Source organism: Punica granatum, chromosome 1, assembly GCF_007655135.1.
Source record: "Punica granatum isolate Tunisia-2019 chromosome 1, ASM765513v2, whole genome shotgun sequence".
NCBI lineage: Eukaryota > Viridiplantae > Streptophyta > Magnoliopsida > Myrtales > Lythraceae > Punica > Punica granatum.
In genome coordinates this window covers 10,720,728-10,739,909 of record NC_045127.1, presented here as the reverse complement: position 1 = coordinate 10,739,909, position 19,182 = coordinate 10,720,728, and the positions used below count along the sequence as shown (strand labels likewise).

Sequence of the window (19,182 nt, the reverse complement as noted above, 5' to 3'; positions counted from 1 at the left end):
AAAAGACTATCAGTCATAAGCTGAAAATTAGCCAATGGAGCTCCCATAACATCGTTGCTAAGCTTTTATATATATCAAATTTATAATTGATTGATACTCCAATCTTTTTAAAAGTATTACCCTCTATAAGTCTGAGTAAATTGTAAGATGTAGTTAATTACTCTTTAGTTAGAATAAAAAGTGACAATAAATTAGTTTAAGTTTTGATTTGGCAAACTCGAGTTTTCTCTATTTTCATTGTATAAAATCATATTTTTATCCAAGTAGTTAATCAAACTTAAGTTTCTAATGGCGAGCTGACCAACAAGATATATAAGAATGTAAAATTATAAGTTCCCTAAAGGTTAGACCCGGATTTTTTACGGCCTTATTAATTACTGCTGATAAGTATTCATTTAAATTGAGAAAATGGACTTCGCTGAAAGAACAATAAAAGAAATCCAATAATGTTCAAGAAATATCTTCATGAGTCATTTTTTAAATGAGAGAGAATATTTATGCCTCTCAAAGTGAAATTAAAAAATTTTGATTATTAAAAAAAAAAAGGTTCCAGCATGAGCTTATATATAGAAGTGCGGATCTTAATTTCATACTACGATTTTTCGTGTAAGTCGATTTTTAAACACTTTATTTTTTGAATTTAAATTAAATTCCTAAGAAGTTGTGAATTGACATCACATAGGAATTGAAATGAAGTGGGAAATTCTCTTATCTATTTGTTTATTTATTTTTGGCGGAGGGGAAAATCTCTTATGTATAGATAAGAGGTTCACATCCTGTAAAAAATATTCCCGCAATGTCCAACAAAAGTTCCATCCCATCTTAGTTATTTTGAATATTGTTTTCAGCTAAATATTCATTTACTTTGTATGTAATTTTTATTTATTAATTTGGTTGATACTATCATTTCCCAACCAACTTTGTATGTTTCTTTGTTAATACTTATTCTTCCTTTATCATAGCCTACAACAAAAAGATAAGGACATACGTCGGCAAATAGTAAGAAAATAGCTGCAACATAAATATCTTTTCAAAATTAATGAATATTACAACAAAAGAATTTAATTAGGTGATTCGGTATGTTCCACTTAAGCAAGATCTTGAGTACGAATTTTGTTAATGGAGAAAATTCACGATTTGGATTAGTCGAGCCCATTAGACTTTTGAATATTATGTGGTGCACATAAAAAAATTTAGTACGTATATTATGGAGATAAAACAAAATATTTGACAAGAATTAGTCTCAAACTAATAGGTCCATGATTTCATTGAACATATGTGAAGATGAAAAAAACACATATTGTTGAAAAACTTGTATATAGTAAATACAGTGTTCTTGTTGATAATAATTTTAAAGCTCGCATGGATAGGAGGAAAAGGTAGGGAAGGAAAGAGAGTCGTATAGAATTTTCAAAAACTCTCATACAACACTTTCCCTCATCTTTCTTTCATTTTCCTCCATTTTCTTCCATCCAAACGGAGGTGGGGAAAATTTTCTCCTTTCTTTTGGCGTGTAAACTTCCATGCAAACTATCTCGAAATCGGCAGTAATATATATTTAATCCTATATATTCCATGAGATTCTCTCTTGATGTTGGTATATGCACATTTATTTGGTAATTAATTCTTTATCAAATATTGTAATTTGTAGAAAAGAAATGAAAGCAAGTTATTCTTCCAAATGATGTAACAAAAGGGCTGATCTACCATATTGGGGGAATGGTAGGTGTTGTATTTCATGAAGGGTTGGCCACCTTACCGAGATAATTTATTATATAATGATAAAAAATTTAGATGCAATCAGTGCAAGTTGATGAACCAATCAAATTATAATGATTTACAAGGGGAATTCTCTCACTCTAGCAGGGACCCTCGATCGCGATGTGCACGTATATACACACGAAAATATATACTTGATATATATATATACACACACAGAGAGATTTTCAAAGGGTGATATCAGATTTGGAATTGAATGGATAATTGCAAAAGACAATGAACAAGGAATTAAGTATTTGCTGGTCTTTCATACGTTTAGGTTTGGCGTTATATTAATTGCAACTAGCACCAACAAAAGTGTTGGTTGAGTGGTAAACAGCTCACTCTGTAAAAAAGAGAACACAAGTTCGAATCCCGGAAAACGCACTTGTTGGGAGGAAGAATAACCTTTAATGCTCGATCTCCCGATTGGATTAGTCAGACCCCATTAGACTTTTGGATACCAGGGTACACAAAAAAAAAAATTTGCAACTAGCGATTTAATAATTTGCTTAATTATGTTATTGTCTTTCTTCCTGTTTTCCTTCTTACCTCAGTTGCCCCAACTAGCCAACTTTCGTGTTGGAGTCATGAAACAACTTAGCTGTAGCAATAATTTTATATCTTCCATCATTCAAATGTTACTCCAATTCATTTATGCATCACACTCCTGGATTATTCAGAAACGATATATAATTGACCTATTGGATGGTATGTCTAATGCTTTATGAAAAACAATTTTTTTCATTATCACGAGTTACAGCAGATATACGTAACATATTATGTCCATAAATTAAAGCATGCGTATATATCTCTAGGTGTCATCAGTCATAAAACCTTCTGGCTTTCTGAGTATAGTAGAAGTAAGCCCTCGATAGTCAAACATCAATTTCCAACTCAATTCTATCATTAGAGAAGAAGACACTTAGGATTATTTCGATTTAAATACAAGGCTTTGTCTTGTCGTGCCCGTAACCCCAACCCAAACATATCATCCACCATATCTCTTCTATAACCATTTTCCCCTAGAAAAAACTCATATAAAATATTAGCATACAAAAAGACAAATGTGTACATAAATGTATGTACTCTATATATATGTGCAGCTAACTATTTTCATTTATCCACTAAGCATCATCTTATAGATTTATAATTGGTAAGTGTAGTTTGTAGTAGTCATGGCGTCTACTGAAAAGCCGGTCGACGTGGAAGCTGGCAAGGTGGAGGAAGCTCCGCCGCCGCTGGAACCAGAGGCAGCTGAGGCGCCACCACCAGAGGCAGAGGGGGAGGCTCCTCCCAAAGCGGAGCGCGAGGCTCCACCTCCACCGCCACCGATAAATACCTGCATACTGGTGGATGGGATTCTCAGGCTGCTGGTGTTCGCAGCGGCATTGGCAGCAGTGGTTGTGATAGCCACCAGTGACCAGACTGAGGCGGTGCCGGTGCCGGGGCAGGGGTCGCAGCGTGTTGAGGCCAAGTTCACTCAGTCTCCAGCTCTCATGTAAGTTGATTAACATAATTATGGCGGTTGGTGTAACATTAGTCAAGGTTCTTAATTTTTTTTTCCCGAGGTTCGTAATTTTAATCAGCACATAATGCTAACACTCACTCGACGGGTTTCTAATTAATCATAGAAAATTTCAAAATCACATAATGGTCTATTTAGTAACCAAGGAATAGAATAAAAAGAGCCTCTCAGAATCATCCACCTGCATATATATAAAGCTCTGAAATCATGTGTGTGTGTGTGTGTATCGTTTCTGGAGGATCTTGTGTTGATGCACCAAATTATTTTTTCCCCCTTCCCGGTGTCCTAACAACAGTTGACCTACACCGTTAGATGTAACAAATTGTTTCAAAAGCAGATATGTAAAGACCAAGTTGCGAATCAAAGAGGGTGTAGCACCCATAAATTCCAAGCTCGATACTCAATGGGACTGTAAGTGTCTATTTATTAGTTATTAAGATTTTTATTTTATTGTATTAAACTTATGGACATTCCTTATAACCGAAAAAAGAATGTCAAATTGTGAAAATTAAATACATTATACACTATTCATTTCGCACATTGAAGTGGAAACAAATATAGCAGTTCCAAAATATTATTAATTGATGTGTTATTCGTGGCCCTTTTTTTTGGGTGAATCTTTCGTTGCGATTTCTACTATATTTCATTGAAAAAAAATCAACGATTAATAAATATGTTAATATATAATTGGTCCATATATATATGCGAAATTTTTTCTTTTTTTTTTCTATGAATGTATGTTTTGGGGAAGTATAATATTTTGTCTTGGTTTGGTTTATACATGCAGCTATTTCGTGGTGGCATGGTCAGTGACTGGACTTCACTTCTTAATCACGGGATTTGAATCAATTTTATCCCTCTTTAGACCAGTCCTCCCCAAGATCTGCCGTCTTTTTCTCCTCATCGTTGATGTGGTGAGTAATAAAGCAATTCCTCTCACTATTTCTTCCAAACTGCCATCGCTCAACTGTTATGCGAGGTTCCTGAAAGTGTGAATCATGTCTCAGGTATTGCTGGGTATAGTAGCCTCCGCAACAGGCACGGCCGGGGCAGTCGGGTATATCGGGCTTAAGGGCAACAGCCACGTCCGCTGGAACAAGATCTGTGGGGTTTATGATACGTTCTGCGATCATCTGGCGGCTTCCCTCGCTCTGTCGCTGTTCGGTTCCGTCATCCTTGTCATCCTCATCATTCTCTCCGTACTCTCTCTCTATAAGAAGATCCCCAATTAGTGATAGAGGGTGGCCCCCTTGCACATGATTTGGTTTGTATATGTCGTGTGATGATCATCGCGTCATGTTGATTCTTCAATTAATGTTGGTGTTATTATTAGGGTTTATTTTATATATTGTAGATCATAGAGGAATTAATTTGATTGTATGGGGTAAGAAAGAAAAAGAAAAGAGTGTGTGAGTGGCTTTGTTCGTCAGCACACAAGTGTTACATTATTGTGTCTATTGCCTGATTATTTAAGTAATACTAGTAAAATTACACGTGCATTGCACATGAACCATTATTTGATAATATTAAAATTTATAATACTCGAACAACAAAATATATATATAAAAAATCTTTGAAAAAAGAAATATAAAAATTATAAGTAGATTAATAGTATGTTTTGAATGGATTTGTGACTATTTCTAGTCAAAATTATGTTCTTACTTTAATTTATAAATAAATAAAAATAAAAAATTATTAATAATATCAATAACTATAAGGGTTGATGACCCAAAAAAACAAAAATTTGGCCTTTTATTATTTTTAGCATGAATTTTTTAATTGGAAAAATTACAAATTACAAATTATGAGTTTCTTATCACGTCTAACGTACCATCACTTTCCTGTCAATTTAACGGATTTTTCTAACATGGAAATCTACTAAGTGGACCCCATGAGTATTTAAATATTAAATTAAAAATAAAAATTATTAAAGGAAAAATAATATTCACAAAAAATATTTCATTTAATTTTATAATAAAATTAATTAATTAATTAAATTAATTGAAAACATATATATATATATATTAAGAATTTACATATGTGTAACTTAAAAAAATATATACAAAATTAACAGACTAATGACAAATCACTATAACTAAATATATGCATCAGTTTTTGTACAATTTTAGGAAATTAACCTCATTATTTTTTACTCTATTAAAAAAAAGTAAAATTGGATGCAATAATAAAACTATAAAACTACTCAAATTTTCAACTCATATATCTTATCTTGTTCCTTCACTAATTCATACGTGGTCACCTTCCGCTCTACTTTTTACTTATTTCGCTTCAACTCCCACTCTATCTCTATCTCAACCTAAGTTATTTTTCTTTTCTTTCACTAACAAATTTTTTTTTTAATTTTTATCACAATTTTTAAAATTTTTTTATTAATAGCACAACTATATAGATATACAAATGGTATATAATGATGAAAATACAGAGACAACATTTTAAACTATTTTCTTTCACATTATGCGTAGCGCTGGTGCAGAATTTAGTGTACGGATAATAAAAATTTGATAAGTACAACTAAAATATTGAAAACAATTTTTTTAAAAATCAAATTAATGCAATTTAAAAATAATTTATTTCAAGAAAATCATTTTAGTTGATATATTTTTCTGACTTAATCTTTCATTTCAATAGAATATCCTAAAGAAGAAATAGAGAAATGAATTTAAATTTTTAATAAAAGTTTATAAAATAATTAATAGAAATATTATTTTCATGAATATTCTTGCAATGACACCCATAACTTGAAAATTCAGAAAAAATTGACCTAAATCGATTGAGAAATTGCTAAAATTAAAGGTTTTAAGGGTCGGGTTTTAGTTTTAAAGAAAGAAAATTAGAAGAAAGTTTATCAAACCCAATTTTATGTATATATAAATTTATTTTAGTAATTCATATTATATACTATAATTTATACTTGACAAATAAAATAAAAAAACAAACAATACACTTTAGATTCCACCTAAGGCACATGAGTAAATTTAATTTCAGTTGCAAATTGATAAGTTGTATTGACAATCTATATTACATTTGCATTGGAAGCAATTTATCTCTCCCTTTTTTACACACGTACCATTGAGAGGAAGATCGAAAATGTACATAGAACTCATGAAGGAGGATTTTGATAGCAAGAGGACTTTAAGCTTGTGCAGCATTATTAGTAAATGGTGGTGGTAGACACTACAATGACAATGGATAAGACAGTAGCCAATGTCTGTGGACAAAAGAAAAAGAATAGAATAAGAATAGGGAGAGAAGAAGAAAATTAAGATGAGAGAAAACAAAGCTAAATAAAAAAAAATTTAATGATAGGTCACTACAATACAAATGAGCTATTGAAACGATATTATATGTCTCTATGGACCATTTATTTGCCTCTATAACTTTTAATGACAAATAAATTAATTAACCATGTAGGTGTTGCTTCTATAGACCTTTAGAGACAAATTTGAAATAAAATTTTATTTTTTCTAATTAGTTCAATTAAAAACGAATTATCTACCTCTAAAAATAAGTAAAAGTATCCCATAAAATTGTCTCGATATGCTTTTTACAAGCAAATATAGTTGCCTCGATACGTTTTTTTTTCTATATATAAAGCTCAACAAAAAAAAGTAAATTTCTTTTACAAAACCAAATGGCGGGTCCCAAATTCAAACAAACCAACTCAATCCACCAACACAATTAATTCTATAATAAAGAGAACCGAGCCTTCAACCTCCATTTTAGTATAACATCACCTTATTCAATGAACCAATGTTCATTACTCGTTTAAATTTGTGACTTTTATTATTTATTATACTTTGATGATAATGATTTATTTATATTATGTATTTATAAGTTATATTTTTAAGTAACTTACAAAATAATAATATTTATTCCAATGAAATATTTTGTGAGAGTTAATCTTTTTAAAGAATTTTTTTTTAGAATTTTGTTTGAAGTTATATCGGATAATTTTGGATATAATTTTTGTAAATAATTTGTTAGTCAAGAGGAAAGGCTAGAAATTCTTGTGGTCGTTGAACTTTTCTTGGATAAATGGTCGTCAAATTTAAGTAGAGAATGAGAAGAGAGATATGGTGAGGAACAGAAAGAACCGAGAAGAAAATGTAAAGCATGATAAGAGAAAATACTTGCATTGAAGAAAAGACCGAATGAAGAATATATATACGAGAAATGGTTCTTAAAAAAAAACATTGGAAGAGTGAAAAATTGAAATGAATAAAGTACAACTAATGAATTACATGATTCTTTATTCCTAATTTGTAAAATTTTTACTTTCGAAAAACAAAAGTTTCAAATTCAATTTAGCAATTCTATATTATTCTCTATACGTTGATACACTTTAAAAGCGTATACATTAGTCTCTAACGCTCATACCTAAGTCAACAATTTTTTAATTAAATGTATTGGAGACAAATAATATATCATATAAAGACACAATTTTATTTGTCCTTGAAAGTAAAGATTTAGAGACAAATAACAGCATATACAAAGACATATATCTTATTTGATTTTCAAAGTATAGATTTAGAAACAAAACAATTAAATGTCTTTAATTTGTTTCTATAACTCATTTGTGTTGTAGTGGGTATCTCTTTTCTTTGAAACTCTTCTTCACTTTTTTTTTTATTCTCCCAAATGCATACTTTTGTATCCATAGAATCCCATAAAAAATTTGATTGGGACTTTGAAAATAAACTACCGATAGCATAATGTCTTAAATAATTTTTTTAAATAAATTAATACAAATTTGGAAAATTCGTCAAAAATATATAATTTTTTAATCACAGAATATAATTTTTTTCATCAATAAAATAATTTTTAAAAATTCTTAATATAAATATTGAAAATCTATCTATACAAATGTAAATAGAAAACATAAGAGAGGAATCGTGAGCGCTGAATGGAGAAGTTATTTCATATTTGATACATGGAGTGAATAGTTACGGAAATGAACATGCTAGGTAGTTTTTATAATGAAAAAGTATGAAAGGGTACCTTGAAATCGTAAGGTCATGAGAAATAATAGATGTAAGTCGATTTTTGAAACTTAAAAAAATAAAAGGATTGAAGAAAGAGAATACAAGAAATTTTCTTCCAATGATCAACAAAGTCAAAGAAAAAAAATAATTAAAAGAAGAAGTAATTAAAAACCGAAAGAGCAAATAGAAAAGATACAAATGTAAATATGAAAGGGGAGAGAGGATCAATGGGCGTTGAGTGGAGAAGTTATTTCATATTTGATACGTTCGTTAAAGTGAATAATTATGAAGAAAAATATGCTAAATAGTTTTTATAATGAAGAAGTATGAAATGGAGCCTTAAAGTCTAAAGGTCATGAAAAAGAATGCGTAAAAGTTAGTTTTTCTATTAATACAAATGAAATGATGTCATGCTATTGAAAAAATGTGATGTTTAGTAGCATTCATACTATTTGAGTAAATGGTAAAATATTAATATTATTAATTTACCAAGGGCAAAAAGGAAAAAAAAGAGAAAGTTGGAGAAATACTTTGGAAAGAGTCATGCTTTAGAGGAGATAAAGTTTAATTCGGCTAAGGCAATATATGATAGAACATGTGATGTAATAAATGTTGAGAATGAGCAATGAATAGAGAGTTGAAAGTCTGTGAGAAAAAAGTTATACTAACAAAGTACATAAAAAATGTGATAGTAAAAGGTATGAAAAGAAATGTAGAAATTTACGAAAGATACAACTATTTTTCGAAATAAAAATTGGAAAAATAGGAAATTTTGAAAACAACCACATGTTTCATAATGATAAGACAAATAATGTATGAACCTGTTAGGACAACAGACATTGAAAACAAATATATGATGCAACGAAATTTTAAAACTATAAATCGTTATAAAATATTAATATAACAAACATACCTGTGATGAATGGCTAACTTGATTGAGAGAGATGCAAGGCAACAAAATGTCGAAAATGAGCAATGAATAGAAAGAGTCGGTTTATATATATAGTGAAAATGTGCGATTAAAAGTCACAAACAAAAATATGCTAGGAAAAGTCACAAAGTATAAAGGTATTTTTGGAATATTAAAATTTGGACAAACTTATCATACTTTTATATATAGTATAGATATAGATTAATTTATTTCAAATATTGACAATTTAATATATATATATATATATATATATATATATGTTAGGTGATATATCGTATTCAAGGAAACCCGTTTTCCACGGAACTGGCAGAACCTGTTGAATTGGGACAGCTACGAAAGCTGTCTTATAAAAAAAATTAAAAAAAAAACTAAAATTGCTGTGATACAGAAAAATAATCAAAAGCAAGGCAATGATTATATATATGGCAATGGTGCAATATAAAGATTGTATTCGTTGATAAATGGACCACGTTTTTATGCTATATAATCCCACCAAATATTTATGGTCCATATATGATGTTAAATTTTGAGAACCGCCGCAAAATGATGCGACTACAATTTTCATGAATAAAAATCACCATGTATTATATATTTATATAGGCCAACTTTTTAACTCAATCCCCAAAACCAATATTTCTAAACCCACTTGAATTTTTTTAACTCATTTAATTAAATTTAGTAAAATTAGATGATTTTTTTTTTGGAAAGAGTTAAGTGGATTCCATTTAAAAACCATTGCAAAAGCGGATGCAGGAGAAATGCCCAATCAAATATTACAAGAGCTGAATCAACGGTCATCGACAAACGACAAAGCAAAATAAATGAAAAAAAATCGCTTTATAGAAAACAAATACAATTGTCACTCGCTATCTTGAAGCCGTTAATTCCAGTTCTAATCTTCTAGTTAACTTTCATCATGAACCCCAGTAGTATTCGAGAAGGGGAAGAATCTTGTCCTTAATCCACGATAATCTACTGCTTCGTTGTGTGAGGTATTTTGATTAAATTTCACTGTGTGATGCGTATAATCGTAATATTTAAGTGGTGCGAATATGATCACAATTTTTCAAAAATGCTTCGGATGTGGTGGGAGGTCTTGTTTTAAGCCATGGTGCGATTATGGTTTTCGTAATATACGCACCCTATTCCCATCACATCGTTGCCATTTCTAAGTGCCACAGTCATGAAATCAATCATTGTCACCTAGTAAAATCTACATACGCAATAAGCTCGCGGATTCTACTTTTTCAAATATTATACTTGTGCGGAATTTCTATGGTCACGTGCATGGTTGGAGGTTTAGCCATTTTTGCCCTTCTTTATCGTGCGAAATCATTGATTTAAAGTCCTAAAATTTTCGCACATTAGTTCAATGATTTTGCACAACATAAATTTCATCCTTACAATTGAACTAAAATGCGAAAATATTGAACTAAAGTTTGAAACCTCTTCACACAATAGCTCTTTATATTCTTTTCTGGGGCATTTGGTTCGAGTATTGTTAAATTACAGGGAAAGTGAAGAATGAAGAGAAAATTTAATTATAAAATTATTTACCATGTATTGTAGGTTGAAAAGTGATATTGTTATTTTTGGTAAATTATTTTTGGATTATTGGGATGTGGGTGATAATATAATATAATACACAGTTTATTATAATTATTAATTATGAATTATTAACTCCAAGAAATAATAATTATTATTAATTTTATAACCAAACACCGTAAAATATGATGTAAAGTGGAATCCTTACATTGAAACAGCCCCGCTACTAAAGAATTGTCTTCGTACAAAAAGTTAGGGGTGTTTGTTTTTTTAAAAATTTTCAACTCAACTCAACTCAATTCTACTTATCTACACAATCATTACTTTTTAAAATTTTTTAATTTTTTTAATCATTCAATTCAATTTTTAATATTAAATTCTCTCAACTATTCATTACTTTTTTATAATTCAACAATACAGTCATTACATAATCATTACTTTCTCTTAACTATTCATTACTTTTTCATATTTTTCCTCATAATTCAACAATATAATCATTACAAACCAATTAAAACCAAAACTTAACTCAACTCAACTCTAAATCCAAATGCACTCGGCCTTGTTTGGAAACGGAGTAGAGTTTAACTCAACTCCATTCTAACTATATATATATATATATATATATATATATTGAATAGTAATAATAAGTTGGAAGGAGAAAATAAATAAAATAATGACTATATTGTTAAATTATGAGAAAAATAATGAATAGTTGAGAGAAAGTAGCGATTGTATTGTTGAATTGCAGAAAAAATAATGAATAATTGAGAGAATTTAGTATTAAAAATTGAAAAAAAATGAAAATGTAATAATTGTGTTGAATATAAGTGGAGTTAAAATGGAGTAGAGTAATAACAATTAATCCAAAACCAAACAAGGCTTTAATCTCCCGTGGAAACCGAAAAGGGATATAGTCCTCTAATTGCGTCGGACGAGTAGGTGCTTGAATTGTTGATAGAAATCATCATATATGCATAGTCCAACTTGTTATAAAACAAGGGAAAACCTCCCTTTTGTCACATGGAATCCGTGGGCTGACAAACTCGATCAATTGCATAGCGCCTGGATACAATTCATCCCCTTAAATATAATTTGCAATATTTATTTGAACTTCAAGATCACCACAATTTTTTTTAAGATAATTTTGTTAATTAGCCTGAATTAGTTTAAGTGGTTCAACATTTGTTTCTTGTAAATGAAGAAAATCTATGCTGAGAGAGTTTTACCTCTTAGTGGACTAATTCGTTCGAACTGAATTAATTGAGACTCATTGAATTTTCAAATATCAAAATACACATCGAAAAAAGTTAATTTTGTTATATTGTTATTGTAATAACTTATCTATTATTTTCTTGACGTTGCCCAAAGTATGAGAATAACCAACTAGTAAAAGACAAGCTTTAATAGATGATTGGGTGGTTTATTTATTTATTTCATTACAATTCGGGGGTGGTCCAAGAGAATTTGTGATCTAAAACAAAAATTTGATTCCGGGTCCTTCACTTATTTAAATGTATAAAGATGCAAATTAATTATTGATTAAATTTCTATGATCAATCTCTTCTAACATATTTAATTAATAATACAAATAATTCATTTAGTTTTTACTGAGACGTTGTAGATTTTAAATAAGATTTTGTTTACTTTAAATTTGCAGAATTTCTTTCTACCGAGGTAATAGTTTCGTGTTTAATATTTTATTAAATATAGATTGAAATATTGTTATATTGTGTAGCAGAATAAAAAAAATAACTATTCTCTCTTTATTGCTGATAAACTCAATATATTGAGAGGAAAAGAATAATAAAAAGAAACAACAACATTAGCTTTAAAAGGCAAATGCATTGTTAATTTTCCTATTGGCTATTGCCCCGTTTATTCACCGAAGAAAAGGTAAATACATTCTCTATGGAGAAAAAATTTGAGAATGAAAAGGAGTTGCTGTATCTTGGAAGAATAAATAAAGGTGATTACCAGCTGAGCAAATTGAATGTTGTCAATTAGGGTGAAAATAATTATAGAGATTAGAATGTAGTTGATAGAGATTACATAGAGTTAATAATAAGGAATTGTGAGAAAAATGCAAACAGAATTAGATTGATAGAGAGAAAATTAGGTTTGATGTGAAATTAATTTTGTACGACTTGATTAATTAATGTAAATGAGAGAATGAAATTTACCAAGAATTAAATAGTTTTTAAGGGCCACATTTATTGTCCATATATATAAATTTATAAATAAAATATTTAAATAATGGGCCAGGGGCCTCAAGCAGTGGCCTCATTGGCCGGGCCGGCCTTGATAATTCCCTCACTACAATTAAACCCATTCAATGATAAACTATTACAGTCTTAATAAAAATAAGATGAATTTATATCGCTGCTTGATCAACATATGTGTACGGAAATTCTGTGGTCGTGTGGCTGGAGGTTAATCCGTTTGTCCTTTTGTATTGTGCGAAACTGTTGAATTAAAGTGTGAAAAGTTTTCGAATTTCGCTATTTAGTTCAAAGATCTCACACAACAAAAATTCCATCATTATGAAACTGTTACAAACCATTTGTTTCGATATAAAGTGAGAACCTTATATGTATTTTACAACGTTTGGTTGTAAAATTAATCATTGAAATTAATTTCACGAGTTAGAATTTTATAACCGTGGTTAATAAAAATTTTGCATATATTGAATTGTTAAATTATAACAGAGATTACAATCGTGACACCTATATTTATTTTTGTAAAAATAAATCAGATCTTATATTATAATATAGTACATAAAATCTCACATTTTGTCCTACAATTTAAGAAAAAGAAAGTTCCATAATTATATTTTCCCTCAAATATACACATTCCCTCAATCTAATAATACTCGAACTAATGTCCCATAAAATAAAGTACAAAACAGTGTGCTTTCCGTGTGAAAAGTTTCTTGCAGTTGATGTGAGGTTAAAAATATATAGGCTTTGATTAGTTTGCTACTCTACGTTTATTGTACATCCACTCGTTTATTTTACAGTATGTTGTATCTTAAAAGGATTCCCCCAATATCTTTTTTCTGACATAGTTTGTAGAGCATCATGTACATATTTTTTTATAATGATAAAATCCTTATTATGTGCCCAGCAAAACACAAAAACCAGTCCAACAAACCGTGGGACCATATCTTTGGTATAAAGTTAGGTGAAGTTCAACCTTTTCAAGAAGGCTTCGGGCGTTCGATCCCTCCTCTTTTTTTGCGATGTAATTTGGTATTCATAAAATCTAGTAGATTCCGACTAATACCGTTCAAGTCAAGTGGACCATTAATCCAACTAGATCACTTTTCTCTTCTGTTAATTATGTCAGTCCTCTCAAAGCAATGCCCTCCCCATAATCAAAATATTATACGATCGGCCTTTTTAATACAACCTACATAGATAAAATCATGCTCTTTATCTTCACAGTCTCTCCCCCTCTATCTTATTATCAATATTCTTAGAATTTCATACTCTTACCTTTATACTTACAACCTACGGTTTTTTTCTTTTCTCCCATGCAAGAAAAGATCCAATATTAAAAATTTCAGTGTTAATCTGTTGCAGATATAAATCTTTTGGAATGTAAATATTCTCCATTTTGTTAAGACTAGATCTTATTGTCCAGGTCCGTCCTCAAATTGGACTTAATAAAGCGAGCCGTGATCCTGTAGAAAGACATCACGATATTTGTGAAGCTGCCACGGTTGGTCTCTGTTTCTTCCTCCTTCTTTTTTTCTCTTTTCAGTTTCTTATCTTTTAAAATTGTCTGTAAGCTTGCGATTTACTTCAAGATCTTTCATTTGTTTGTTCCTCTAATATATGTCCTCTAGAATGATTCGAAAAATCGTATTCTACTTATTTTATTTATAACTAATTGAACTATGGCTATATATTTTCTGGTGATTCTATCATTTTTCACGACTCTCATTAAAGGAACAACAAAAACTTCTCTGATCTTTTAATATATTTGGACGAATATCCAAGATAATATCCTATCATATAAGTATGATGTTGGAGAAATAAGATTAATAATTATATTATGTATAAAATAAAATAAAGATACAGAAAATTTATCGAAATTCAAAACTTATTATTTTCTAACCTAACGAAATTATTTAAAATTTTGGAGGTATACATGAATTACTTTAAGATAGACATATTATGATGAAGAGATGACGATGCGTGTTGAATTAGAGTTTGTAATATGAAATAATAAAGTAGCTCTTTCTTTTCTTTTTAAGTATGAGTATGAGGAGTATATGGGCATTGCTCCCTACTGCTCATCGTGACTTTCGAACTATAACAATAACAATAATAATATTAACAACAACAATAATAATAATAATGACAATAATAATAATAATAATAATAATAATAATAATAACAAACACGATGATGATGATATAGAATTTGTAAATAAGTCATGTATATTGTGCAGGTTCTCTAATATGAAGTATTCTTTATAGTAATTTACAGTGACTTAAATATAATTTTTTATCATTATAGAAGCGTTATACCAACCACCTATATATCCAACCGAGATTACCTTTCTTTGGATTGATAAAATCCAAAGTTCGATTAATTTGTAATTTCCCTAAAATTTACATGCAATCTCTATATTTGTAAGTTACGAGTCGAATTCCAATGGATAATAAAAGATCATCCTAGCCATTCATCGAATGACATCTTCCAACCTACAGCAATGCTAGGGGTTTGGACCTATTTACTTGCATAACGGGATGAACAGTAGCCTACTGGCACTTCATATCTAAGTGAAAAAAATGCATATACTGTGAATTCTAACCACAATTCAATGAAAATTCTACACCATATTTAATAAAAATTTATGTATGATATATATTAGTAATTTTTGGAAAATCTTTAAGTAATTTGCTTATGATTCGAGTAAATTATGCAAAAAAAGTAAATAAATTACATGAGGTCAAGTAATTTATTTAATTGAATAAATACAAATAATTTACTTAAATGTATCATACAACACTTTTTAACTCAAAAGTATTTATATATATATATATTATGTAATTTAGACTCTTCCTACGAGAGCTCTCTATTCGATTGATGGGGAGCTTCCGTTCATAACCCTGAATTCCTTGATGCTCAACCCTTCGCATTCCTTGTATATTAATATATACTTAGATTTTTTCACATTTTCATAATTAATTTTTTCGAATTTTCACAAAATATTTTTATATTAGATATTTTCAAGGAGATTATTTATTTCAATTTTTTATTATAAAATTCGTGCATACAATAATATTAACATAAAATAAAAACTGTAAAAAAGTTTACACAATGTGCGGGTTAGATGACTAGTTATACATTAACCCAAGCACCAAACGGTTCAACGCCGTTATAGGACCTTTCACCGATTCTTACTGGGGATTCAAGCAGTCCGCGAGAGGTTAGAGATAGCCACTGGTTGGTTTACTGCTCTGTCTTTATAATATGGGTTGGGTTTTTACCTTCTTTTTTTTCCCAATGTAATTTAACTTGGAGAATCGCCAAGTTATATGAAAAGAGTCCCGGATAGAAAGAATCCCGGCCGATATAAGTTAGGGGAACCTGCATCGCAAGAAGTTGGTATAAGTTAGGGGAAATTCGTTCCGGGAAGGCTTTGGCCGCGGATCCCTCTTCTCTTTTTAACTATATTCGTCCTCTCAAAGAACACTTTTCTCGAAATGAAAATATTATACGATACTTATCGATACAGTTTACCATTTTTGTGTTTGTACCATATGCAAACTTTGCAAATACAATCCCCGACAATACGGTATCCCCGTACATATTGAGTGTATACTTTTCAAAAGATATTGACTAAATTCTCAACAACATCCGCGTATGATTCATGAATATTGGAAGTGTTTTGGTCTATATGGGGTCAATGAATATAAGTCATGTTAAAAGGATTGACTTTTCTTTTCCGTAAGTTAAGGGGGCAAAGACCCAAGAAAATTAAAGAACAATAAAGCAGGCATAGAAATCCCAAAAATATCGCCTAACAACAAAAATTCTAAGCCGTTAGGAACTGAATTTAAAACATGAACAGCAAGTGGAAGCAAGATCACCTTTCATATCCGCACAATAATTCTCTTCACGAAATACATGATTAATTTGAACCTCCCATTCTTGAGCCGGTAGACTGCTGATTTCCTTCACTAGTGGTTTGAGCAGAGGATTGCAATGAGTCTGACCTTGGATTAGACCCCGAGCCACCATGAATCCAATTCTAGAACTAACTTTCGACTACCCGAATCCCAAGCATGATATAGATCAGTAGCGATGCCCCATAGTTCTGCCACCATAGAAGATGTGATAACAATATTCGGCATGAACCCGCTGATCCAATTCCCATTTGTATCACGAGGAATACCTCTCGCGCCTGCCAAACTGATGCGGCAGAAGACGTAGCAAATCGGTACCTCAAGAAAACAGGTTCTGACATCCCTGTCTTGAGAGAAACGGCCTCCGAAACATAACTCACCGCCATTGGCCGTGACTAGACGTGATTTAGGCTGAATTCCATTATTTATGGTCTCAAACGGACAATTTTATGTTATTTGGACGTTTTTGCAAATTTTAGGGAAAAGTTTATTTTTTCGTGTAATTTCGTTTAATCCTATTTAAGTGATGTAAGCCCTAGGGCTAAGGAGTTGTTTTTGGATCATCCAATAAAGTTTGGAGCTACCGTGCTCTTTCGCCCATTCTCGGATTCGATTCGAATTGGATACCGATTTCCTAGGAATTCGAAGAATCAATAAGGGATTGAAGGTCGTAGTTCCGGTATTCTGTGGAATCAACGGATCTGTGACCGGTTGTTCGCGTGTATATTGCGTCAGTTGGTATCAGAGTCGCGTTCACTCTTGGATCAGCGATGCCACCCCGAAGAACGGGTAATCAACGTCGTGCTACGGAGGAGGACGAATTGGATCGGAGGATTGAGCAGATCATTGATACCCGGCTGGAGGCGGCGTTGGGGCGTAGGCTGGAAATGATTGTGGATCGCCTAGCCGAGAGGATGGGAGCACTAATGGAGACCCAGCAAGAGGTCGACCCGAGGCGCAGCCGAGTCCCTAATCCTACTGCAGACTTATAGGATATCGAGTATGATTCCTATTCTGAAGGGGACGCGACTGAGTATGCTGGGGGGATCATAGGAGAAGTCGGTTGCCGACTGCAGAAACAGACCAGAGGCGATGGGAGATGGGCCTTAAGACCTATATTCCTGAATTCCAAGGGAGCTTGTAGCCGGAGGAGTTTCTAGATTGGCTAGCGATGGTGGAAGAGGTCTTGGAGTTCAAGGGGGTTCCTAATGACAAGCGGGTACAGTATGTGGCGACTCAACTGCATGGTAGGGCGACGGCTAGGTGGCAGCAGGTGAAGCTTACTCCGTAGCAGAGTGGGCAAACCTAAGATCATGTTGTAGGAGAAGATGAAAAAACATTTGAGGGCTGCCTTTCTGCCTTATAACTTTCAGCTAATCATGTTCTGCAAAACTTAAGGCAAGGCAGTAGGTCGGTGGACAAATACACTGTCGAGTTTTACCAGTTGGTTGCTCGTAACGAGTTTCAGAAACCGAGGATCAGCTGGTGGCGAGATATATTGGCAGATTGAGAGTGCAGCTATAGGACACGTTCAATTTGTTCGACCCTGTTAGCATGTCTTCCGCCCATCAGAGGGCCCTGATTGTCAAGAAGCAGCAAAAGTGAGTGGGCAGCTGGGTGACTAGTAGAGGTGTCATCGTTGTAGGAACTGGTGGGGTCGTCCGAGCTGGCGGGGGCAATGTTGTTCCTAGGCATCCGTCGAAGCTTGCCAACATTGGGCCAAGCAGTAGCAGAGCGAAGTATGTCAAGTGCGGAGAACCCGAACATCGGCAGTCTGAGTGTGGAAGGGGAAAAAGATGGCGATGTTTACCAAAGAAGATCCGTCTGATGAGGCAGTTTTTGTAGCGGGAGGCAATGGAGAGCCCAAGTTCGATGGGGAGAATGAGATTGTGACAGGAGATGGGGTGCCCAATCTGGTAGTGAGGAGGTCTTGTATGACCCCGAGAACTGCGGACGAAGACTGGCTGCGTAACACCATCTTCTAGTCTACTTGTACCATCGAGAGTAAGGTTTGTCGTTTCATGATAGACTCGAGCAGCTGCGAGAACATTGTGTCTGCTGAGGCCGTGCAAAAGTTAGGCCCATGTACTGCACAACATCTCAAACCGTATAAGCTAGCGTGGCTGAAGAAAGGAGGTGAAGTAAGTGTTTCGAAGCGTGCTCTAGTTACTTTCTCTATTGGCTCCCGATATAGGGATTCTGTTTGGTGTGATGTTGTTATTATGGATGCATATCACTTGTTGTTAGAAAGGCCTTGGCAGTTTGATAGGAGCGTGAG

General features: G+C 32.1%; 1 protein-coding gene across 3 annotated transcripts; it reads left to right on the top strand.

Moving 5' to 3' along the window:
* Window positions 1–2,854: 2,854 nt before the first annotated feature.
* LOC116193031 (CASP-like protein 1) lies at window positions 2,855–4,790 on the top strand. Of its 3 annotated transcripts, XR_004154187.1 has the most exons (4): window positions 2,860–3,259; window positions 3,624–3,697; window positions 4,074–4,200; window positions 4,294–4,790. XR_004154187.1 is itself a non-coding variant. In XM_031521761.1 (3 exons), the coding sequence occupies exons 1-3, from the start codon at window positions 2,937–2,939 to the stop codon at window positions 4,097–4,099; spliced, it is 423 nt and encodes a 140-aa protein (XP_031377621.1). In that variant the 5' UTR covers window positions 2,855–2,936; the 3' UTR covers window positions 4,100–4,201. The 3 variants fall into 3 exon arrangements, 2 of the variants coding, with proteins under 2 accessions (XP_031377621.1, XP_031377620.1); XM_031521761.1 differs by lacking the exon at window positions 4,294–4,790 and having other exon boundaries at window positions 2,855–3,259; window positions 4,074–4,201; XM_031521760.1 differs by lacking the exon at window positions 3,624–3,697 and having other exon boundaries at window positions 2,876–3,259.
* Window positions 4,791–19,182: the final 14,392 nt, after the last annotated feature.